Raw genomic sequence first — 25,648 nt, 5'->3', positions numbered from 1 at the left:
TACTCCACTTTTTGAGAGTCAAGACATCTAAATCATGGAAATATTGTCAACTTAGAAAAAGTAAAGTTCTGACTTTAGGGGCAATTATTTGCTGTAACCCTATATTGAATCTTATGAAAATTAAAAAATAAAATGAGTACTAAATTACATTCATATTGAGAACAAAAAGTCCATTCCTTAGCATAAGCCCATCAAGGATAAGCATAGCATATTGAGAACAAAATTAAAGTCCATTCCTTAGCATAAGCCCATCAAGGATAAGCATAATTGATACAGGGTTGGGGAGGTCATATTGAGAACAAAAAGTCCATTCCTTAGCATAAGCCCATCAAGGATAAGCATAATTGATACAGGGTTGGGGAGGGACTCCTGAACTTATTTTGCTGGACTCCTGAATTTATTTTGCTTTTTATGAAATCCACTTCATGAGATTTCCTCTGGAACATTTTCTGTTGGCATTACTTTTTATCTTCTTTTGTCTAACCTATTTTTGAAGAGGGTTAAAAATATTAAAAATGCAAAAACTGATCAAGGCAAGTGTCTTTGAATAAGACACTGAATATTACTACATATTAATCTCATAAGTTTGGGAAATGTATATGGCAAACTAGGCATAAAAGTCAGTGTGGTTTGAGGTAGCACATCAGCATCAGTGATCTTCTAGTGGCAGCAACTTTATAGCCTGGTACTGAATCTTACTGTACCAAATCCTCCTAGTTCCCCTAAAGAGGCTTCTAATGTGGGTATACCATCTGGAGAACACACCATGCTTTACTGAGAAAGCTGCTATGGAGAGAAACTGCTCCTGTGACAGAGCCAAACCACTGGCTTGCAGAATGCCTCCATCAACAGACTGGGCACACCTTCAGAAAACTGGACTCAGCTCTGCAAAAAGATGAAGGTATGAGTTCACAGACGCATGCAGTTAAGACTGTCTGTCACCTATGCTTTGGACACGTGTAGTACAGTGGTTCTCATAGTGTGGTCATCACACCAGCAGCAGTAGAATTACCTGGGGATTTGTTAGAAGTATGTGAATTCTCAGGCCCCACCGCAGACCTCCTGAATCAGAAACTGAAATTGGAGCGCAGAAATCTGTGTTTTAAGAAGCCCCAGGTGATTCACATGTATGCTAAAGTCTGACAACCACTGCTTTAGTGAAATGTCTGTTCTCTGTTTCCTGAGCATCTGGTTATGACAGTCAACTATAGAGTTCTTTTATCCAAGTGACAGGGCTCAAGTCAAGTGCTGAAAAACATTAGGGACTGGACACCTGGTAAGGCCAGTCTGAGAGTTAAAATTTTCTAAGGCCCTTTAAGACAAAGTATGTGTGTCTTGCAGGTCAGGAAAAATGGGGCAGTGGGAGAAAGATAACTTACATTACACGAACAGACTACTTCATGAACTGCACCAAAGCAGCATTGCAATTTGGAATCAGGTGGTTCGAAGTGTCTCATCTTGGTCAAAGCAAGCCTGCGGCCTTATTGTTTAGAGCTATGCCTTGTCAAATTAGTTGCATGGCTACTGTATTTCAAGCTTAACTTGGACAGACAGGCCTGCCAGGCACAAATTTCTCAAGCAGATGATGTTAGAGAGGACAAAAATTATCCACTGCAAAACTGCGAGGACAGATGACACTCAGCAGGGATGGCAAGCCAAATCTGCAGGATCCATAATACAATTGGCTAGCCCTAGGGACCTGGCCTCTTTGAAGTGGAAGAGATGACAAGAATGAGCCATCAAATAAACTCACCAGGCTGGAAAAGATGCAAAGCTTTTATTCCCACCACAAAGAAACAAAAGTTTGAAAGATTAAAATATTCCTAAAGGAATCACAACACAATAATGGAAGCAGAAATCCTTGAGACATATTAGCAAAAATGGCTCACATCTTTCCTCTCCTACCTTCTTTGGCCTCTCTCCCATAAGTGAAAGATGAGTTTTGCTAGATTAGGTAGCAGTTGGAATTAGTTTTATTCATCAGCAATATCGGGAATAAAGGCAGAGCCCGCAGGAATGTGGGCTCCAGCAACAAGTAATCATTATTGCAAAAATCAAATTCCCCATCTCATTTCTAATACGCCTGTACGTAACCCTAGAGCTGAGCTTCACAGTGTTATAAATCCAGCACACAGACATGGAGCAGTGGGATATGGAGCCCCTTGTGTATCTAAAAGCTCTGTCCAGCAAGAGAGATATATGACAGTAACTTTCTTCCCATTGCTTTTGCAATAAAATCCACCCAGAGCTCCAGGAAGAGTTAGGAATGTAATTCAGCTTCAGTAAATCAAGATGAAAATTAAGATGGCCAGATATGTAGCAGCCTGCTCAGGTATATGGAGAATTTGAAATTTATTGCCCTAGTAATGGGTATCAGCAGATTATCTAATTATGGGGAGAAAGAAGAAATATTGCTCTCTGGGGTAAAAAGCTAAATGCTCTAATCCATTAAACCACCACATCTCTGCCAAAGCTAGATTAATATTAAAGTTCATGTAACATCTGACTTTTTTAAGGAATAAAGTCAAATATTAGGAGAAAAATATAAATGAAAAAGCTATAGTTCACAGTAATTCTACTTTGACTACTTGTCAAATAGTGTATTTTATCTTTCCTTGTGATGTACACGTACCTGATTATAATAGAGTTTTATTCTTTCCTAACAACGTATTTGCTTAAATTTTTATCAATGTGTCTTGAAGCTATTCTGAGCAGACTTTCAGTAGGGCTCTCATGAATTAGATATGCTTTTAAGGGGCACTGCGAATATGATGCACTGGCAGCATGGGATTCTCCCTATCCATCCTGTCCCTACCTTCCTGCCTTTGTCCCTGAGGAAAACCTAATGTACCTATTACTGTGGTTAACCATGGCTTCAGGTATAACTGAGTGGAGTCAATGCCAGACCAATGTTTAATAGGGAGTAAAAATGAAAATCCTCATTTTTCTGTAAAAAACCTTACCTTAAGGAAATAATCTTATTGCTTCACTGGATGGGGATGGGGTGCTTAACTGGGAAGTCATGTGATGGATGGATGGTTACATCACTCTTGCCATTTTTCTGTAAAAAACCTTAAGGAAATAATCTTATTGCTTCACTGGATGGGGATGGGGATGGGGTGCTTAACTGGGAAGTCATGTGATGGATGGATGGTTACATCACTCTTGAAGTTATGTCACTTCTTCTACCACATTGTGACAGCAACATCTTGAAATAGATTTACAACCAAAGAACTCCACAAAACTTCATGCTATCTTGGATGATTGGGTATAACTGTGCTTATGGACAAATGGCCTTTTAGTATTGCTCCCAGTTCTATTATTTCTATTTGTTTAAAAACCAATATTTATTCTAATTAATGAAAAAAATTCATGGATTCTTGACTGAAGAATGATCCTTATCTATATGGAATTATTTTTTTTAGTGGGAGGGACTTTATTCCTTAGGCAATAGAAGGTTAATAATTTTAACCTAGAGATACTAGGCCAACGGGAGTCTAGAGCTCAAGTGTTCTAGTTCCCCTAAGTGTGATATTGTACAGTTGAACCCACAGAGAGGAGGAGTAAAGCTGGGGTTCTTAACCTGGGCGTATGGAATGGCCTGGGGAAGTATCTGCAGAAATTCCAAGCAATCTTTCTATGACAGCTTTCATATCTTTCATCAACTTTTCAAAGGGTCTGGACCCCCAAAGGGTCTGCCCCACAGGCACAGAGAAAATCAGCAACCCCTCACTCCCCACCCCCCAGCCTAAAGGCATGTATCTCCATTTGGGGTCAGGAAGCAGAAGAGAGACCAGCCAGAAAAACTTCCTAACTCAAGAGTTAGGAGGCAGCTCAGCCTCCTAGGGACATGATCTGGAGAGGATGTGGATGCCAGGAGGGTCCCATCGCTGTACAGATTCTAGTAGAGACAGTCATATTTATATTTTAGGGCTCAAATCTGTTCCTGAAAGTTGCATATGGAATATGGACGTGTATCTGGTCAAGGCAGTCGAATCAACTCCAGTGAACAATATGGTGACAGATTGTCTTCCATCCCTGAAATTATACAATTCCCATTCCAGCCGTGCTCCAATTAAGGTGTTAGTTAGCATGTTGCTTACTCTCTGCCTCCTTCCTAGCTCCTAAATTAATGTGAGATAATGTTAATATTGTAAAGTGCAGTACAGACCCCAGGATATAATAAACACTCAGTAAATGACATCCAGTTTTTATTTACTTTTAAAGAAGGTGGAGTGGCCAGCAGCCTCCCAAAGAATGCTTTCCATGCTATTACAGGAATTTATTCACAGACTGTTGGATTGTAAACTCTATATGGGCAGGGGTGTAATTATGTTATCCCCAGGGCCTGGTCTGGTACATGGTAGGTGTTAAATAAATATTTGGGGGATCACTGAAGGGTCAGCGCTGCAGGCTTCTGGAAATTACAGAAAGAAAACGATTGCAAAGAGGCATTCACTTTTCATTACTGATCAGAGACTTGTAAACTGGTAAGAAATATGAATTCATGTTTTACCAAAATCACAGGATGCTCTGCCACCATGTCTTATCTCAAATGAGTTCACATGTGGAGCAGGGTGGTACCTCAGGGATGGCAGGTGGGAAAAGACCTCAGAATCTGGCTTTGTGAAATTGTAGTTTATGATCTTACAATCTTCCATAGCAGTTTTTCTTGTACTGATCACTTTCTGTGTGCTAGGTATGGTGCTAAGTAATTTTTATACATTCTCATTGCAAATTAAACAATGAGATTAGTGATCTTTACCACTTTTCATATGAGGAATTTCACGGGCAATGACTAATCCAAGGTGTCATAATTAATATATGGGGAGGCTGGTGTGTTTGACTCTACTTTTTTTTTTTCAACTGCTTTACTGAGTTATAATTCACATATCACAACATTCACCATTTAACGTGTACAAGTCAGAGGTTTTTTAGTATATTCAGAGTTGTGCAATCATCTCATTTATTCCTGAAGCTATGTACACATTTATCTTATCCAATGCCTACGGCAGCTTTTTTCTAAGGTTGGTAAACACTAATTTCCCAAGTTGATTAAGCAGAATTTTACTGGCACACCTGTAAAGTGGTTTACAGGTTAAATCTGAGCCAAACACTTCTGTTTGAATCCCAGCCCCTTGATGACTACTGGTTGTGTGATCCTGGGCTAGCTCCCTAACCTCTCTGTACCTCAGTTTCCTTATCTGCAAAAAGGGGATAATTAAAGGAGTGAATTCACTTAAAAGCACTTAGAATGGTGCCTGATATACATTAAATGCTCAGTAAATACTAGCTATTATTATTGTTACTAAAATCCATGAACAGCTCCTCATAATGATAACTGCATATTGCAGGACCCTGAAATTAGCTTCTGAATCATGAAAATTGTTGTCAGAGAAGAGACGTTTTATTACATTCTAATTCTTTGTATATCAATGACCTACAGAATGTCAACATACCAGCAAAATGTCTTCTGACCATTTGTCATTCAGGAAGTATTTTCCATTTAACCAATGTGACAGAGATAGCTAGTTGCCTACCTAGTATCCCTTTTATCCTTCTTCCTCATTGGCACAGCATAGCTTTTATTATGGGTGGCAATGTGCCACTAAAGGACTACATTTCTGGCCTCCTCCCAGCTAGGGTGGTCAAAGAGATATAAATAGATGCAGTTGAACAGGGATTCCAGGAAGTTCCTTCAGGTGGATGGACTCAGTTGGGAGTGCAGCCTTTTGCCTTCCCCCCCTCGGCCTTTGGGTCTTAATCAGACTTTGTGTCTGGAGCTCTGACACCAATATCGAACCGTAAGTTGAACATAAGAATGAAAACCACCTGCTTAGTTATGAAGAAGCAGGGAGAGGAGCTGTATGCTTCATACCAAACATGGACTATCTCAGAACTTCTTTGACATAAGAGAAAAACAATTCACTTTGATGTTATTTGGTCTTTCTGCTATATATAGCTGTACCTAATTTAATTTACACTTAGACTTTTCTTGGTTAGCTCAAAATGAACTCAGAAGAACAATACATTCTTTCAACAAACACATAGTGAGCACCTACTGTGGTGTGCCAGTCATTGTTTTGAGGGCTGGATAAGCATGGGGAAAAGACAAGTCTCTGCTCTCAAGGAATTAACAGTTTGGTAGCAGAGACGGAGAGCCAAAAACAGTACAATGATGTCAGCGCCAGAACCAGGGGTTGGGGGAGACTGGTTGGTTGGAATAGACTTGACTTCCAGAAGGATGCGACAAAGTTGAATACTGAAGAGGTTATCAAGTGACAAGGAAAGGGCATTGCAGTAGGACAAGTACCTGACAGAAATGACCCATGAAGCACAGTAGCAATACTATGAGGAAATGAATTACCCGACCCTTAGCTACAGCAGCCAGGTCTTTATCTTTTGCCATCCCTCATCCTCTAAGATCTAAGTTAGTGGCAGGATGTCCTGGCACATAATGGTACCAGGTAATATCTGTTAAATCAATGTTGTGCACGTCAATGAAGAACTGACTAGCAGGTGTAAGGATTCAGAGGGTTAAGACTCACAAGGTAGAAGTAGCAAGAGGGGACACTGAGCAAAGAGACCCTTAGCTACAGCAGCCAGGTCTTTATCTTTTGCCATCCCTCATCCTCTAAGATCTAAGTTAGTGGCAGGATGTCCTGGCACATCATGGTACCAGGTAATATCTGTTAAATCAATGTTGTGCACGTCAATGAAGAACTGACTAGCAGGTATAAGGATTCAGAGGGTTAAGACTCACAAGGTAGAAGTAGCAAGAGGGGACACTGAGCAAAGAGATGGTCTCCCTCTCTGTCCTCCTCCCCTTCCCTCACAGCTGACCTAAAATGAAGGAAAAGAGTAAAATAGTTGGGATGGGAAGGCTGTTGACCCTACCTGTCCCGGGTCACTCCTCCTGCTGTCCAGGGGGAGAAGAGAGAAGTGTTAGGGGCGATTTGCAGCAGTGAGACATACTGTGGGATGCTTACAGCAGAGCCAGCTGGGGGAGGGGTTTGTATGAAAGGTACATAGACTGGGCCTGTCTCTATGAAATACACAACAACTCTCAAGATTAACTGAAGCCCTCTAGTCTCTGCAATGTGAGTACAAATTCACAGTTTCTCATTTAAGGGCCATTTTATAAAATTAAAAATGCTCCCAAGGGAAATGAATTGTGACATCCAATCCCATACAAATTGTCTTAATCTATTATAGTATTATACTACAATAATATAAATATGAGATTTTCACACTTGGCTTATTAAATCTCGACTCAGTAACATGAAGGGCAAAATTGGGGGGCTCTTAAAACCCCTATTTCCTTATAAACATGCAAACAAAAATCCTGAACTGCCCGGAAAAGAGAAAAGAAACTAACCTTTACCAATAGCCATGGGCTATATGTCAGGCTTTTCCCACACATATTGTCTCCTTAATCCCAACTTAAAGAATTATCTTTATTTTTACATACTTATTTTTATTTTTACCGATTTAAGAAAATACAGTTAACTGCTTTACTTAAGGTAATATGGCTAGAAAATGATAAAAACAGGACCCAACTGAAGTGCTGTCTATTTCCTAAGTACCTGCTCTTTCCATCTGAACTGTGAATTGTACACTGAGTAGACTGAGCATTGGTATCAAAACACTAAATAGCATTAAACAGTAAAGTACCCAAAGACTCTTCTTATTATCTGGAAAGATAAGCTCTTTAGCTCTTAATAACTGATTACTTATTCAGCTAGTAAGAGTTACCAAATACAGATTTGTTAATAAAGGGTCTCTGTGTTCTCCGCACAGTGTTTCAATAACAGCATTTCTATGAGAGTTGGCTTTCAATTTAGAAAACTCTAGTAATCATAAGTCCAAAATTAGTGGGATAGTGAAAATTTCCCATCTCTTTTTACCCATTGCATAATTCAATAAGCTCAGCAACAAAAAAGAATCATTAACTCAAGAGGAATGTATCTTATTCCAGTTCCCTCTAGGGCAGTTCAGTAGTTAGTTCCACCCCAGTGAATACTGACTATAGGAAAGAAAGAAACAAACAAAAATGATTTTGTCAACCACATTTACTAGCTCACATAAATATTTGAAAACAAATCCATCTGTGTTCCCTTTCTGTATCCTTGGCACAATTTACCATAGTTCTTAATAAACAAACTACCATCAATATCCATAAGGGGAAAATGAATTTTAAAAATATGAAAGAGAGGTTAATAAATAGCCATATATGTCAACCACTGAAAGGACTACCTATTTTTTTTTTTAAGATTAAGCCACTGATGTGCAACTTTAATTAAAATAAATTTCATCTATAAAAACATAGTAACTTATAACTTGACCTCAGCTTGTTTTGATAGCAGTTGAATTTTTAGGGAAAAAACTGCACAACTTCAACTAAAGAACAACTACTTTTTTAAGATTAAGCCACTGATGTGCAACTTTTATTAAAATAAATTTCATCTATAAAAACATAGTAACTTATAACTTGACCTCAGCCTGTTTTGATAGCAGTTGAATTTTTAGGGAAAAAACTGCACAACTTCAACTAAAGAACAACTAAAACATTCAGACACAATTTTACACTTCAAAAATTCTATCAATTTCAACAAATAAAGAGTGACCGCATATCAATTTACGTTAGTCCTGTGATCCAGAATACGCTTTCCATTTACAATATTTTTATTCACTCTTCTGTACGGCATGGAATGCTTCTAGTGGGAATTAGTATATAGTCTGTTCTTGATGAAGACAACACTAGACAGATGTTGCCTGATGCCTGGATAATGCTGAATGTGACAAAACCAGCGAGACACATTAAGATATTTCTCCTTTTCTTGAACTGTCAGGTCAACCTAAACAGAGATTAAAAACACACACACAACACAGATATTACATAAGCACAGCTATTAATATCACTTAAGTAGGAGATAGAAATTGAAAAAAAAACAACCCCCCCCCAACAGTTTACAAAAGCCAACATATTTAGATAGGAGTAAAAGTTTAAGCCACTTGGTAAAGCTGTTCATTTGTTTAATTCTTTCAAGTTTAGTTCAAAACCAGATGTGCTTTCCTAGGAAAATATCGAGTTATCCACAAATGCAAAATTTTCATTAACCCAGGATTTGGAAGCCCAAATAATATGTGTCTTACTTGATTGAAAAGGAAGAGAATAGCTTCCAAAAGACTAAGGTATGGTGCTTTCTCCGATATCTGTTAGCAAACCTAATAAAAGGAAAAGCTTATTGGCATGTAATATACTTAAGGGAACACTATTCAAAATTCAGCTGTACATATAAATGACTGGTGTACATATATGTAGGACCATGGCTGCCTTTCTACTCAGCTCTGAGGAAAAACCCTATTCACGAAGACAATAACCCATTTAGTTTTAAGTGATTATTGCTTAATACAAAAAAGAAGAGCTATTTCTAGTGGCACGTAACTCAGATAGAGGAGGCTGAGTAAATACATGAGAACAACAGAACTTCTAAATTCTCTTTGCAATAAAGCTGAACTCTACCTTTTAGTGGATATAGCAGTTCACATAACTTACTACCAAGCTATAAGAATACCCAGAGGTTTGGTTAGAGAGATGCAATAAAAACTGTAGGTGCCTATCATTTCACTGGGCTCGAATCCCAAAGTCAGAGACTCAGAGACTTTTCTCTAAGACAAATTTTGGAATTATGAGTTATCAGGTAATAGGTAATAAGAAAGTCAGGACAGCAGTAACCCACAGCCATGATCCCATGTTTGGGTAGTGTAGTTCCTTTTCCTGTTGTTAATTCAACACTTACTAACAGACGTTGCAAGTTCTGCAATAGAACTGGCAGGAAGTGTTTATGCATACTAAAAAACTCGGTCACCCACACAAGTGGTCCAAATCCACCTGCTTGTTTGGAGGCACTTTTAGTGAGATGGACATCCTGTAGCTTTTCAGAATTTAGCATGTACTTGAGCCTGCAGGCAAATATTCTGCTCAGTTACCTGACCAACAAAAGTGAAGGACAAATCACTCTACTATGTGGCAATAATTATTACAGAATACAAAATAATATTAACAATAAAATTAAAAGGTAGACAATATTTTCTCAATAAATGTTTAATTAAACTCATACTTGTTGCCTCAGTTTAAATTGTTAGCAGTGAGTCTGTTTCTGTGACATAAAAAATTAAGTTTCGGGTTTTAGTGATACACACTGAAGTCCTACACGCAAGCTACTATTTCAAATTATAAAAATATATTCATCTTGCTAAGGGGGTAAAGGTTGTGCTTACTCATCAGAAAGAGGTTACTATAACACTCACCTACCATATAGTCAATCCGTGGCATAAAAAATTAACACATTAGTCAAGAAAACTGGCCAAGAATATCCTTTTTATGCAAAATTTAATTTTCATTAAAAGAGAATTCATGGTTTCATATGTAAAGAATTATATTATTCCTGTTAGGTTCTAATAAAAGCACCTGTCTGGTGCATTTTTATGAGGCACTTAAACAATTATTTGTGGAATAAACTGAGTATCAGTCCACAAATCAAAATATTTTTTAAAAACTTTGTAAAAGACCTTTTTGTTCTTTTCTAAATCTTTATCATATGTAAACTTCACCAATGCCTTCAAAAGAAAATATAAGATTTTATAAAAGCTCAATCACTAGTAAACACAGCTGCAAATCTAACAGGAAATGGAGGTGAATTTTCTTACCAAAAATGAATAAATGAATCAATGAATGAATGAACGAAATTCAAAATCAACTTCAGCAAACATTTTTGCTGATGGTTAGAGCAAACAGAAGTAACAATAAGTTTGGATTCCAGTCAAGATGGCGGAATAGATGGTTCCCAGCGTCACTCTCTCCCACAAATCAATTTACAACAATAAAAATGTAACATCAGCCAAGCTGGGGCCCCTGGAGCTCAGGGGAAGAAGAGGAGAGACCTATCGAGTTCATGAAGGTGGGAGAAACCATGATGAGAGAAAGAAAAAACTGCTCTGAGCCTTTTGTGCTGCGGCTGTTTTAAGACTGGAGCTGATCAGCGCATAGAGCAGGAGCCAGCAGAAGCCGCAGCTGTGCCCTTCAGATGGAGGTACTTGGAGGCTGCAGGGGAGAAGAGGGCCTTGGTGGCCCCCAGGACAACAAAACCACTAATAGGGTTCCTGTGGACCCACGCAGGAGCGAGGAGCCAGAACAACTGAAAAAAGGGAGCCATTCAGAGGCCGGTGAGTCATCACGAGGGCCCGTCCTATGGGAAGTGTTTGGAGCATGGGCGGTGGGGGAGACGGGCCCACTTGGAGAACACTGGGGCACAGCAAGGACAGCCCATCTGCCCCCTAATCAGCACAGGACCACTCAGAGGAGACTGGTCGGGAATGCAGAATTGCATGGGGTGCAGTTTGATGAAAAAACTCAGGCCCAGATCAGAGTTTCTACACAACACAGATCCACCCAGTTTCTGGAGAGCAAAAAGTACCTATAAGATCAACCATTAAACTCTGAGCTGCACGAAAAGCCTTCCCTAGGGAAACAGCAGCAAAGCAGCAATTTACCTCAACCACACAGCTCAAGTACTGGTTCCCACAGGATGTTCCCCCATTTTAGAAGTAAGCAAAGGACAAAAAATTAGTTCCGGCCCAGGCACACCACCAGCACCTTGGGGCCTGCCAGGGAACCGGAGGCATGGAGCCAAAGACCAGACCCCCCTCCCACAACCAGGCACACCATGCCAGGGCCTCTGAGCGCACCCAGTGACCTGAGGCATGTATCTGGGGACCGGCCCCCCTCCTACAACCAGGTACACCATGCCAGCATCTCGGGGCCCACCTGGGGACCCAAGGCATGGAGAAGGGGACTGAACCACCCTCCCACAACCAGGCACACCGTGCCAGCACCTCGGGGCCCACCCGGGGACCCAAGGCATGGAGAAGGGGACCAGACCACCCTACCACAACCAGGCACTCCGTGCCAGTGGCTCGGGGCCTGCCCAGTGAAAGATAAAGGAGAGGACGTCTCTCTTCACAAAGCCCAATTCAGAGTGACAGAAGCAGCATCTGCTCTATGATAATATTGGGAGACCTGATCACACCTTTCAGCATTGGACAGATCACCTAGGCAACAAATTAACAGAGTAACCATTATTATTTCAGAAGGAGAGAAAAAATCTAGGGTAATTGAGGGGGGGGGGCAGGGAGAGAGGGATGAGGAGAGATTGGACAAGGGGCACAAAGAATAATTACAATTGGTAACAATATATATGCTAGTAATATTGATTTGATCAACATATCTCAATGTTGAACCCCAAAAATATGTATAATCAATTTTGATTCAATAAATAAAATAAAATAAAATAAAAAAACAAGTAACAATAAGTTTTATTCCAACTTGATTTCATGTCAGCTGAAATACAGATGATTCACATCTGACCTCTTTCTTACAATTTTAAGTCTTTTCAGAGCTCTCTATTTTAAAATGTCTTCACTCAGCCATTTTGTGGGACATTATTTTTCAGAATGAACTAAAACACAGAGTAAAGCATTTCCAAACAATAAAGTGATAGGTTTGAACATAACCAGTGCCATTTTAGGCAAGGCCAAGAACAAAATGGCCCTAACCCCCCCCCATTCCCTTTATGAGAAACCTCATGATTTCTGAGAAACAGAAACCCTTTTGCTTCTGCAAGCATGCAGTTCTCTACCCTGGTCTCATAGCTTCCACATTAGCATAATGCCCCTCCTTGATTGTATCAGCCAGCCCTTGGTGCCCTATATAAGCTCTCTCACTCCCACACCTGGTGCTGTCCTCCACTTTGACAGCAGCCCCGGCTGCTCCATTTTGAGCGCAGCCCCGCAGATTTTTTTCCTTTAATAAAGCTTGATCGGTGCCCTCCATTTCAGCTCACTTTCTTTCATTTTGGTCCCGAAACCCAGGAAGAGTTCTGGCCAAACATTCTTGGACAATCTCCACCTGGGTTGACTGGCCCTTGGCCACCATTCCCAGACCGGCAGAACCAGGTACCTCCAGGACTCTCTCCTTTTGCCACTTCAGACCAATGCATTCAACATTGGCCTCAATTCAGGGTGAAGCAGTGGGTCAGTCCTACTTCTATGGGTTCCCTGGACTACTGTCTATGACTACCGTCTACCTGCTATGAAGCCCAGGCACCCGGCCAAGGGAACACCTCTCATGCCCTGCAGCTATTGGAGGATGCTCCTCTAGCTAGTCGGTGGCTTTTCTCTTGAAAAGAAGGTGCACAGCAAAGAAAACACTCTTTGTTGGCACTCTTCTTCTACTAGGACTGCCCATTTCCTTTCTCACTCTCTAAATGGGATCCTCACAATCCAAACCTCCACACTCTACGCCTCTGGGTTGTCTCCTGTCCAATTTCTTCCACATACTATGCCTCTGAGCTGTCTACAATCTCTCAGCCTCCAGGGAGACATTAAAACCCCAATGCTTCATTTTCTACTGAAATCAGGTTTGGCCTAAGTACAAACTAGACAATGGATCCCAGTGTCCAGAAGATGGCACTCTCAATTTAGATACTCTCCTAGACAACTTTTGTCACCAAAATGGCAAGTCGGAGAGATTCCTTATGTTCAAGCCTTTTTTCTATCTCCAACTACAATCTTTCTTTCTGTCAAAACTGTCCTATGTCTCAAATTCTCCTAGCTCATGCAATCTTTTAATCCATTGTACCACTCTGCTTCCTGACCACCTCCCTACACTCCAGATCCTTCACCAGCCCCTCCACCTTTTCCCTCTCTTCCTCACACCTGGTCTTGAGATGCTCATCCTCAGCCACCGAACCCCTCTCTTTCTCCCACTTCGTCAGGTGACAAACCCTCCTCAGCTCTGGCTCCTTTATATCCCCCTCTGTGAAGTGGCTGGAATGGAGGGAACTGTCCAAGTCCATGTCCCTTTTACTCTTTTTTTTTTTTTTGTCTTGTTCCGTGTCCAGCAACGGATCGCAACCCTCAGTGTTGCCCCCGTACCGGACCAGGGACTGGCAACGGGATTGCAACCCTCGGTGTTGCTCCCGCGCCTCGCTCAGCCAGTGAGCGGGAACCGGTCTGTATGTGGGATCCGAACCCTCGGGCGGGAGCGCCGCCGCACTTCCCAAGCGGCGCACCATCCAGTGCGCCACCGGGCCGGCCCCCTTTTACTCTTTCGGACCTTTCCCAAATTGAAAAAACGACTGGGATCCTTACAGTCCGACCCAGACACATATCCGTCCCCTGAAGACAGGGAGCAGGTCTGGGTAATGGCCCAACAACAGGCAGGTGAGGTACCTGCTCAAAATAACAGGCAGCCTGTGGGAGTGCTTGCCATTCCTCGCACAGACCCAAATTGGGACTACCAGGCTGGCCAAGGGGACCGGGATCTTTGGGATAACATGATCACACACTTGATTTATGGCCTCCAAAATGCTACTCACAAGTCAGGTAATTATGACAAGCTTAGAGAAATCACACAAAGATCCACTGAAAATCCTAGCAAATTCCTAACCCGCCTCTCTGAGGTTTTACATAAATACACACATATAGATCCAAACACCCCAGCAGGCATGGCCCTCTTACACTCTCACTTCATTACCCAATCAGCCCCTGACATTCGAAAAAAACTAAAAAAGACTTCAGGATGGTCCAAATATGACCCAACGAGACCTCCTCAATGCAGCTTTCAAGGTTTTTAACAATAGGAAGGAAGAGGAGAAAAAAGACTGTTACAAAAGAGATCAGGCCAAATACCAGCTCCTGGCTAATGCCATACAAGTTTCACATACTCTAAAGCCAGCTGCCTCTAGGGGCAAGCCACTCAGGAACTGCTTCAAATGCAGTCAACCAGGACACTGGGTACGGGCCTGTAGTAACTCCAGGCTCCCTCCCAGGCCCTGTCCTCACTACAAACAGCCAGGTGACTGGGGGTTTGACCATTCCACTCGCCAGAGAGGGAGTGGCTCAGCCCCCAACCCACAGCCTTTGGCTTCACAGCCATCCCTACCAGAGCTGCTTGGCTTCACCCAGGAGGAGGACTGACGATGCCCAGGGCCTGAGGCCCCCACGGAGATCACTACACATGAGCCCAGGGTAACTCGCCTTGTAGCAGGTAAGCCGATCTCTTTTGTCATTGATACAGGGGCCACTTACTCTAACCTTCCTGAATATGCAGGACCAACAACCCCGTCCTCTATCACAATAGTAGGGGTCATGGGATCAGAATACTGCCCACAGACCACTCAACCCCTTTCCTGCACCCTACATCACACCCAATTCACACACAAATTTTTAATAATGCCTCAATGCCCAGCCCCCTTACTGGGATGGACATTCTTTTCAAATTCAAAGCTACTCTTACCCTAAACACTTTAACTCCAGCTACAATACTCCTGTTACAGGCTGCCCCCAAACCTGGCCCCTGAGGCTTCCATCTTCCCCTACCCCTCGAATAAGGTTAATCCCATAGTATGGGACACTTCTTCTCCCTTCATTGCTACGCACCATTCCCCTATCCTTATTAAATTGCGGAAGCCTTCTTTGTTCCCTAATGTCCCACAATACCCCATTGCTAACAAACACCTAGTAGGCTTAAAACCCATCATACACAAACTCCTTTCTTAGCATCTCTTATGGCCTACCCACTCTCCTTTTAATACACCCATCCCTCTGGTTATAAAGCTTAATGGATCATATTGTTTAGTACAGGACTGATCCTGGCACACACCGTTCCCAATAACTTACTTGGACAGTTTTGCCCCAGGGATTTCGGGATAGCCCCCGCTTCTTTGGCCAGCCTTAGCTCAAGGCTTACCTTAACTTCCCCTAACCTCTAGCACTTTAATACAATATGTGGATGACCTCCTCCTTTATAGCCCCTCCTATGAGGATTCACAGGCCCACACTGCTGCTCTCCTTAATTTCCTGGCCTCCAGGGGATACTGAGTGTCCCCCAGCAAGATCCAAATTTCTTCCTCTTCAGTTACCTATTTGGGAGTCCACTTCACCCCCTCCCCCCACCCCTGCAACACCAGAGAAATAATGGTGGATTGCAAGAGTTTAATTTCTGAACTCCCTACTCCTACCACAAAGGGTGAAATCCTTTCTTTCTTGGGGCTTGCAGGGTATCTTCACCTATGGATTTCTAACTTTGGTGTGCCAGCAAAACCACTTTATGAGGCAGCCAAAGGGGATCTTGCCATTCCTTTAAATCCCACAAAGCCCATTCATTCTCCCTTCCAGTGATTAAAAGCCGCTCTCCTTGCAGCCCCAGGTCTATCCCTCCCAAACCTGTCTCATCCTTTATCCTATATATCACTGAAACCCAAGGATTGGCAGTTGGGGTTTGGGGACAAGAAGCAGGAGGTATTTTCTCCCTGGTTGCATACCTCTCTAAACAACTAGACACCACAGCCCGGGGATGGGCTCCCTGTTTATGGGCCTTGGTGGCAGCCGCCCTTTACCACAAGAAAGCTCTAAACTAACTTTTGGACAACAAACAGTCAGGACCTTCTCAGCCATAAGGCCAAGTCAATTCTCTTCCCTTTCTATTCACCTGACTTTCATTGAAAATTCCCAGTTCTCCTTTAAACCTTGCCCTCCCTTAAATCCAGCCACTCTCATCCCAAAACACTCATGACCCTTAGGACACAATTGCATGGAAGTTTCAGACCTCTTTCTCAATCTCTTTCCACACATTTCCCCGCAAGCCCACAGGCCTCAGCCCCTTCAAACTTATGTATGGTAGACCCTTCACTCTCACACCTCTCCCTTCCAGCTCATTGCCTTTAGGCCAATATCTCCCTACTCTTTCACTCATTAGGGATCTTGTTAGGGAACAGGTCAACCTTCTACTACCTCATCCTTTCCCCACCACCCCCTCAGACTTTAAACTGAGCCCGGGACAGCAAGTGTATATTAAGACCCGAATCCCAAAGCCCCTCTCACTATGTTGGGAAGGGTCTTATACAGTACTTCTCACCACCCCCATGACAGTAAAAATACTAGGAAAGGCCCTTTGGTATTACTTACCCTTGGTAAAACTAGCACCTGAGACTTTACTGTCAATGCCAAGCCAGAGTGGTCCCTCTGCTCAACCCCCAACCCAATACCTCCTTACACTTCATCCATTTTAGGACCCACAAAGCTGAAAATCTCCAGGACCTCCATTCTTCTCCCAATCCCAGAAGGATGATCTTTCCCCTGGCGATTATCCTCTCACTCTTGCAGGCCTGCTTCATGTCCTTCGCACAATAGCTACTCCAAGACTGGTCCCGACGGGTTTGCCATCATGGGACATGATAAGTATATGCCACCCCATGTCCCTAACCTCCATTATACTATCTGTTCTAGCACTTGCTACAGGATTGGCCAGTGCTGCCCCAAAGAAGTGTAACATTATAGGACGATTTCTCCCAGCACTCCTTTACCTCCTATCAGTAGAATACTTCTTAGCAACTTCATCGTGGCAATGTACCCTTAAAATTCTTTTGGCTCCCTAACCCCTCACATCTTTCCTGTGTTTTTCCTTCTACCTCAATGTTCCCCCTTACCTGGAACATGGAGGTTCCCGGTCTGCAGGGACAATGCAGTCCTCAGTGAATCAGACTGGTCCCCGAGTGACTCATCTGTCTCCCACTTCACAAGAAACGTTTTGTGGTCACCCCCCTCCCTGTCGATGCAGCCCACATCATTTCCACAAGCGTCTCTTCACTTTCCTCTAATCTCACCTCAGTGGGGACTGTAAGTATTGTGCGGGGCCTGCCCACACTCTGCCTTACTAACACCACCAAATGCTACTGTAACTCACCTATTTCCCCCTCCTCACCCATGCCCTAAAACCGGAATATATTTCCTTTGTAAAACTACGTTATCCTGTTGCCTGCCCCTGATGCGATTTCCTGCATATTCAACCTTGGTATTACTTACCCTTGGTAAAACTAGCACCTGAGACTTTACTGTCAATGCCAAGCCAGAGTGGTCTCTCTGCTCAGCCCCCAACCCAATACCTCCTTACACTTCATCCATTTTAGGACCCACAAAGCTGAAAATCTCCAGGACCTCCATTCTTCTCCCAATCCCAGAAGGATGACCTTTCCCCCGGCGATTATCCTCTCACTCTTGCAGGCCTGCTTCATGTCCTTCGCACAATAGCTACTCCAAGACTGGTCCTGACGGGTTTGCCATCGTGGGACATGATAAGTATATGCCACCCCATGTCCCTAACCTCTATTATACTATCTGTTCTAGCACTTGCTACAGGATTGGCCAGTGCTGCCCCAAAGAAGTGTAACATTATAGGACGATTTCTCCCGGCACTCCTTTACCTCCTATCAGTAGAATACTTCTTAGCAACTTCATCGTGGCAATGTACCCTTTAAATTCTTTTGGCTCCCTAACCCCTCACATCTTTCCTGTGTTTTTCCTTCTACCTCAATGTTCCCCCTTACCTGGAACATGGAGGTTCCCGGTCTGCAGGGACAATGCAGTCCTCAGTGAATCAGACTGGTCCCCGAGTGACTCATCTGTCTCCCACTTCACAAGAAACGTTTTGTGGTCACCCCCCTCCCTGTCGATGCAGCCCACATCATTTCCACAAGCGTCTCTTCACTTTCCTCTAATCTCACCTCAGTGGGGACTGTAAGTATTGTGCGGGGCCTGCCCACACTCTGCCTTACTAACACCACCAAATGCTACTGTAACTCACCTATTTCCCCCTCCTCACCCATGCCCTAAAACCGGAATATATTTCCTTTGTAAAACTACGTTATCCTGTTGCCTGCCCCTGATGCGATTTCCTGCATATTCATTTGGCTCATCATGACATCACCATCTAGACAGATGGAGGGATGGTGATGGGACTGGGACTAACTTTGCCCCCCTCCTCAGGAAGTGTCCCCACTCCCATAGGGCACTAATTGTATCTTTTTTAACTGGGACAGGGATCCTTCCTGCAACTGGGACTGGCATAGCGGGCTTTGCTACTGCCTCTCAATTCTATCAAAAACTCTCAGAAGAAGTAAGTATAGATAGCATCTCCTCCCTCCAGCGACAGGTCACCTCACCCACGATAGTTGCTTTACAGAACCATCGGGCCCTTGACCTCCTTACGATCCAAAACAACTTAAACCATTTAAAGGCAAGTACTGATCACCAATGCAAAGGGTTACAAACACAAACACACCTTGGGGGTGGACCCAGTCACTGAACCCTTGGGCCCTGGCATATGCCCCTATGAGGACCCCTAACTGTGCTGGGACTCATCCTACCCTTTGGTCCCTGTCTCTTTTGGTGTTTCTCTAATTTCTTGCAGGAATGTACACAGGCTTTCACCAACCAAAAGGTCACCAAATTGTTCCTGCGAGGAGGATATCAGCCCCTCAGAATCAGTAACCCTTCCCTGGAAGAATACAACCTCCCCACACGAAACCAATACCCCACCACCTAATTGTTTTACCCACCAACATAAATCTTTTATTTTATCCGTATCTTCGCCCATCTCCAGCAGGAAGTAGCTTCAGGAGAACGAGACCTTCGCCCCTTTTCCCTTCTCCCTATACTTAAAAAGTGGGAATGGTAGGTTCTGAACATAACCAGTGCCATTTTAGGCAAGGCCAAACACACAAACAGGCCCCAACCCCTCCCGCTTCCCTTGATGAGAAACCTCATGATTTCTGAGAAACAGAAACTCTTTTGTTTCCACAAGGGCACAGTTTTCCACCCTGGTCACATAGCTTCTGCATTAGCATAATACCCCTCCTTGATTGTATCAGCCAGCCCTTAGCGCCCTATATAAGCTCTCTCACCCCCACACCTGGTGCTGCCCTCCATTTGGAGGACAGCCTGGCAGATTTTTTTTCCTTTAATAAAGCTTGATCGGTACCCAGTGTTTCGGCTCACTTTCTTTCATAAAGTAGTAATGATTTTTTGATCTACGTTCAAGTTGTTTACCCAGATTTTGAACCAGGTAAAAATGACAATGTATATTTATATTTCAGAACAGCATTTGCTACCCCAGAGGACCAGCATATGTTGCTACCAGGCCTATTATTTAAAAAAAGAGTAATAACAACATACAACACACAGCAAAATAAATATTCTCCAACTTAAAAATTTCACATTTGGAGTATCTAGCGTAAGATTATGAACAGACCCACAATACAAAAGAATTTTTATCCCAAGAACTTCTAAAGCTTCTAGCATTTCTAATTTATTCCAACAATTTTTAACTAAATGATCTATTTGACAATGTTTTTAGATGATCTATTTTAGAGAAGGTAAATTTATTCATTTTCCCCCAGAAAATTTTGCCGGAGATACACAGAGCTCTTCCCAAAGGATTAGGTTACCATTCTAACCTCCTTTTACAGTTAAAATTTTGGAACTTGTCCCTGTGAGTCTGAGAAAATTATGACTGACTTCGATTTGTTACCTCTGCTACTTTTTTGGTAGACATTCTCTGTAGAAACCTACTGTAAACAAATGAACAAAACAACAGATTTTTCCCCCCACCAAATTTACAGTTTTTTAGAATGTTTTGATGGACCCCCTAGGCTCTTTCACTTGTAACATTGGTTTTCCATTGTCCCTTTCCAGCCAGCTAATGTTCTTTTTCCTTTCTTGCAACAGGAAACACAATGCAATGGTTCTACTTACCATTTCCTGCTTCTTATTGGTCTACATGCCAGTGTGTCTATACTGGTGCTTGCCTCTTTCTACCTAATCATTCCTTTTTATTTATATTGGCACTCTATAATTACTTTGAATTTTATTTTATTGTTATTACTTTGAACTTTAAAGCCAAACAGATAATATTCCAAATCACTAATTTTCCATGAAGACATGTGAGAAACACTTGGAGTGACCCATTCCAGACCAGGGTGACATGCTGGTGTGCTGCCTTTCCAACTGGCACCAAGTTGTATAGCCAATGTTCCTGGACTTTTTTACAGCTGTTTCTCTTACTTTTCCTTTCCTTCTAAAAGTACCATATACTTCCACTGGTGTTCCAAACTTCAGAACAAATGTATTTCGGTTGATAACAATCTTACAGTCAAGCAGCACATAAAATTACAAAGGATTTTAATAATCTTGAATAACAGTCTGTTCACAGAGACTACTATCTACTGGTGAAATCACTTTAAGAAAGCAGTGAGTCACTGGTGTTACAATAAACAGCCACATTAATGGGCAGTTTAACAATGGAAGCACAACACAATATTCTTCAAAGGGAATTGAGATAGACCAGATCTTATAATTAGAATAACTCAGTCATAATTAATACTGGGCTCACATTGAAACAAAATACAATGGGATTATCTGATGACTCTAAGGTTCTTTGACTGTTTTACACACTGTGATGATTACATATTACATATTTAACAATGTGAACAAATAAATGAAGGAATATATGAGGGCAAAAATGAATACACTGCCAAAGCCAACTTTAAAGCACAAGAACCTGATGAATATGAATAGGTAGCCAATCTCAACTTCACATCTACCCTACTTGAATTTAATACCTAGCAATCATTTTTTCCTCATCTGTGCTTATTTTTACCCAACTTAGCACGGATGTCATTTAATATCACAGAACAATTCTGTCATTGTGTAGGTTTTAGGCCGTGAGGCCTGTTCCTTGAGAAGGTGTTTATTTCTCTGATTACCCTGCTTACACTTGGACAAAGGGTGGGAGAGATGTTTTGACTCACGGTATGAAATCAAAGGATTGGTCAACAGAGTGATTTACATATTAATCCACTCAATTCTATTTTGAAAAAGATAAGCATAATATCTCTAATCATAATATCCTAGTCACTCTATATAAAGAGGATATACATTCCAAAATAGAAGTTAATCTTCATTACCATCTTTTTTTAATTAGATGGGATACTCTCCTTCTTAATGACAGTACGCTGCTATAGGAAGCCAGATTTTGTGAGTCCTGACAGACATTCACTAGCCTGCTGGCAGTCATACCATCTTTTTTTAATTAGATGGGATACTCTCCTTCTTAATGACAGTATGCTGCTATAGGAAGCCAGATTTTGTGAGTCCTGACAGACATTCACTAGCCTGCTGGCAGTCAGCACACACAGGATTACAGATGATATTTCTCCTAATATTAAGCTTAAAAAGTTAGATAATGTCAAAACATACATCACATTTGTGTTTTAAAAATGCCAACAAGTTTGTTACTGTTGTTTTCAGATATAAATTGTTCTTGAACCTCCCTGTAAGGTAGCCATGCTAGTAGCAGCATAGTCTCTTTCAAATCAAGTGACAAACTCCTCTAAGTTGAAAGACTGTAGGTTTGCCACCAGGAGAGAAATGCTTAGACACCTTAACAACAAATCCTCTTGACTTGGAGGCTTTTTTCATTTTGAAATGAGGTTAAGTTTTGCCATGTCATCATTCTAAATTCAAAAATCTACTAAAATACATTGAACCTAGAACAGAATAAAAAGAGGCTGGTATGATCAATATACTTCAGCTCCAATTAAACTTTCTTCACATTTAACTAAAATTACTTTGATTTAATTATACTGAAGTGTATAACTAAAGATTACACTTTCACTATAAAGATATTGAACCTAAAATAGGAACTATAAATAGGTCCAGATTGTTAAATATTGCGCATCTCAATAAGCGTTCACCTGCACAAGCCTCTGTGCTAAGAGCCCTGAGAGGACAAAGAGCATATGACATGAACCTCCCCAAGCCTCCTTATTTTGTTAAAAATTGAGTCATATTCCTTATGAGTATGGGGAACATGCGTCCCATTTCAATCCTGTTCTCCCAGAATAATTATTAATAGGCCTCCTTTCACAGTCAAAGGTGTTGTTTTGGTTGAGAAATCATACGGTCATCCTACTTACAAGCAATATTTGTAGTCAAACTTATCACAAGATTTCTAAAACAATTAAAATTCCCTTGGATAATCAAGGCTATCCGAATTCTGCAGATATTTCTCTGACAATTTCATTATTCTACATCCCACTTTATCTTCCTCCTTAAATGATCACATAATTTTCTGACCAGAAATTAGCACTGGATGCCATTTTCTCTAATTTTTTAATTGTTTTCATGTAAAATCTTATTTCTTCAATGAGATTAACAGTTTTTTGAAAATAGAGTTTTATATTTCTTTCGTGCCCCTCTCAAGTATAATACAGTAGGCACATGTTGTAGATTCTCAATAAGTCCTCTTAAATTTATAGTAATAGACAGTTTAATACTAAGTTAAGGATCATACTAGGTCATTACAATAATAATGCATAACTTAACAGAATCACTTAGGGATCTTTGAAGAACAATTCTTAATGAAATCAAAGAAACCTAAATTGAGGGATGACAGCTTGAATGAGGGACTAAAAATAACTGTATTATACATTATTATGATATTTTACAAAGAGCTCCCCCACTCATTAAAACACTTGACTCAGAAGATCTAGTTTGTCTTGGCTCTCCAAAAAACTGAGCTCTGTTCCTCTGCATAAATTACTCAATCTTCCTAAGCATCAGTTTCCTTCTCTGTAAAAAAAAGGATAATAACACTAGTCCTATCTCCTTCATAATTATAAGGTATAATGAGAAAATATACATTATACTCCTTGAAAAGTATACAGAAATTTGTCTTAAAAATGTATTCAATGTTTATGGAGGGCCGACTATCCACATGCCAGAAGATCTGTCAAAAGGTGGTTTAACAGATATGAACTGACAGTGTCTCTGACTAAGCAACTTATAATTTAGAGAAAGAAATGTTCATAGGAGAGTGATAGTACAGAGAGAAACAAGGTAGAACTGAGGTAACTTATGAGGTACAAATAGAAGCAGAGGAAGGAGCACTACAAAGTGCTTTAGGAGCCCAAAAGGGCTTCAACCAAGGACTTAGTGCTGGAACTGAGACACACCTGATGAAACACAAATGAATTTGGAAGGAAGATAGGGCTGGGACCAGGGAGCAAAAGAGAACATCAATGCAAGGACAATGAGTAGGAAGAGCCCAGTGTCCAGCAGACTCCAGAGAGTACGTTATGTCTGAACAAAAGTGACAGGAACGAGGCTAGCAAGGGAGGCAGGAGGCATGTGCAGAAGGGTCTCTCATGCATCTTCTGTAGAAGGACTGTAAGAGACAAGACTGGTGGCAGGAGCTCAGACAGAAGATGATGAATTCTTGAACTAGGGCAATGCCATTTGAGGTCGTAGGGAGAGAGGCATGTGAGGGGCATGCAGGCAGTGGAAACATCAGGACCCGACTGACTGGATGCACGAGGTACAGAACACAGAAAAACGTATGGGTTCTTTTTTTCCACAGGGGGAGGGAGAATGGGTGATGGAATGATGGGAGCTGAGACAAGTTTTTAGGTAGAGAGAGAGAGATGAGAAAACAGAAATTCTGGAGTGAAACTGCCTGGATTCTGGACCTGATTCTGTCAATTACTTGGGTGACCTTAAAGAAGATATTTGATGGCCTATGTCTCAGTTACCTCACCTGTAAAATGGGGCTGATCAAATTCTGGAGTGAAACTGCCTGGATTCTGGACCTGATTCTGTCAATTACTTGGGTAACCTTAAAGAAGATATTTGATGGCCTATGTCTCAGTTACCTCACCTGTAAAATGGGGCTGATAATAATAGCGCTTACCCCATAAGGCTGTTGCAAGGATTTAATGTGTCAACATATATACAGCATAAAGAACAGTGCCTGCAACATCTCGAGTGCCATACTTAAGTCACAATGTAAAATAAAGAGATTGACCAGACAGATAGAGGGGAAACATGAAGATAATGAGATAGAAAGGAAATAAAATTTGAGACAAGATCCAGAAATGGGACAAGAGATGGAAAGAGAATTGAGGTAAGAAGCCAGATGAATGAATTAGCCTAGGAAAAAAGCAAGGTAATCCTTTCTGAGACAAGAAAAAGGAGACAAGATGGATGAGGACATGCTACCAGGCAGGCTGGAAGATGAGGAGATCTCCATTGTTCAGCTGCAGGAAGAAGGAAGACTCTGTGGTAATGACTGAAGATAAAGGGTAGTGGAGAGGGATGGGGCTTGAGGAAGGGGGGTAAAGATGTCAATGTATCCCTGGAAGGAAGGAAAGAGCGGATCAGTACTAGAGCCGAAGTGAAACTGGGCAGTACGTATTTGTAGTGGCATCAATCTGTAGCTTTGTGATTTCTCCAATAGAGCTCAGCTTGGTTATAGGAAGGAAGACACTTATTCGGACTGGCCATGAGTGAGGGACTTATAAGGAAAGGGTGGTGACTGTACAACAGAGCAAAGGAGCTGAAGATGTTAATGAAAGGATGCAGTCAAAGTCATGCAAAAGGAAGTCTAGGGTGAGTGGGAAAAATAGTATATAAGTTTGAAAAAAGGGGAGGAATCAAATTATAACAGATAAAGATGGGATTAGGGGTTAAGAGATTAAAGCATCTAGGATAAGAGGTTGCATAGAAGATGGGGTAGTAGAATTTATATTAAGAGGTGGATTGTACAAAGATGGGGTCCACGTGAAGTCCAAAGGGTGGCAAAAGAAGTGGCTGTTGAGGAAGAGCAGAAGCAAAGGTCGAGAGTCAAACAGGTTAGGGAACAAGAGAACCTAGGTTAGATGGATACATGGAAGGAATTTTTGCATAAGAT

The 25,648-nt window shown here is 41.7% G+C and overlaps 1 protein-coding gene across 1 annotated transcript in view; it reads right to left on the bottom strand.

Annotated features, from left to right (window-relative positions):
• Nucleotides 1-8,054: 8,054 nt before the first annotated feature.
• LOC103605564 (eukaryotic translation elongation factor 1 epsilon-1) overlaps nucleotides 8,055-25,648 on the bottom strand; it is a gene marked incomplete at its 5' end in the record, with an annotated part of 18,257 nt that continues 663 nt past the window's right edge. Inside the window, 2 exons of the mRNA XM_008590177.1 lie at nucleotides 8,055-8,372; nucleotides 8,524-8,858. Coding sequence (XP_008588399.1) covers nucleotides 8,718-8,858 — 141 coding nt within the window. The remainder of the gene's footprint in view (nucleotides 8,373-8,523; nucleotides 8,859-25,648) is intronic.

Source organism: Galeopterus variegatus, unplaced genomic scaffold (genome assembly GCF_000696425.1).
Source record: "Galeopterus variegatus unplaced genomic scaffold, G_variegatus-3.0.2 Scaffold5909, whole genome shotgun sequence".
Taxonomy (NCBI): Eukaryota; Metazoa; Chordata; class Mammalia; order Dermoptera; family Cynocephalidae; genus Galeopterus; species Galeopterus variegatus.
This window is presented reverse-complemented; position numbering and strand designations above follow the sequence as displayed.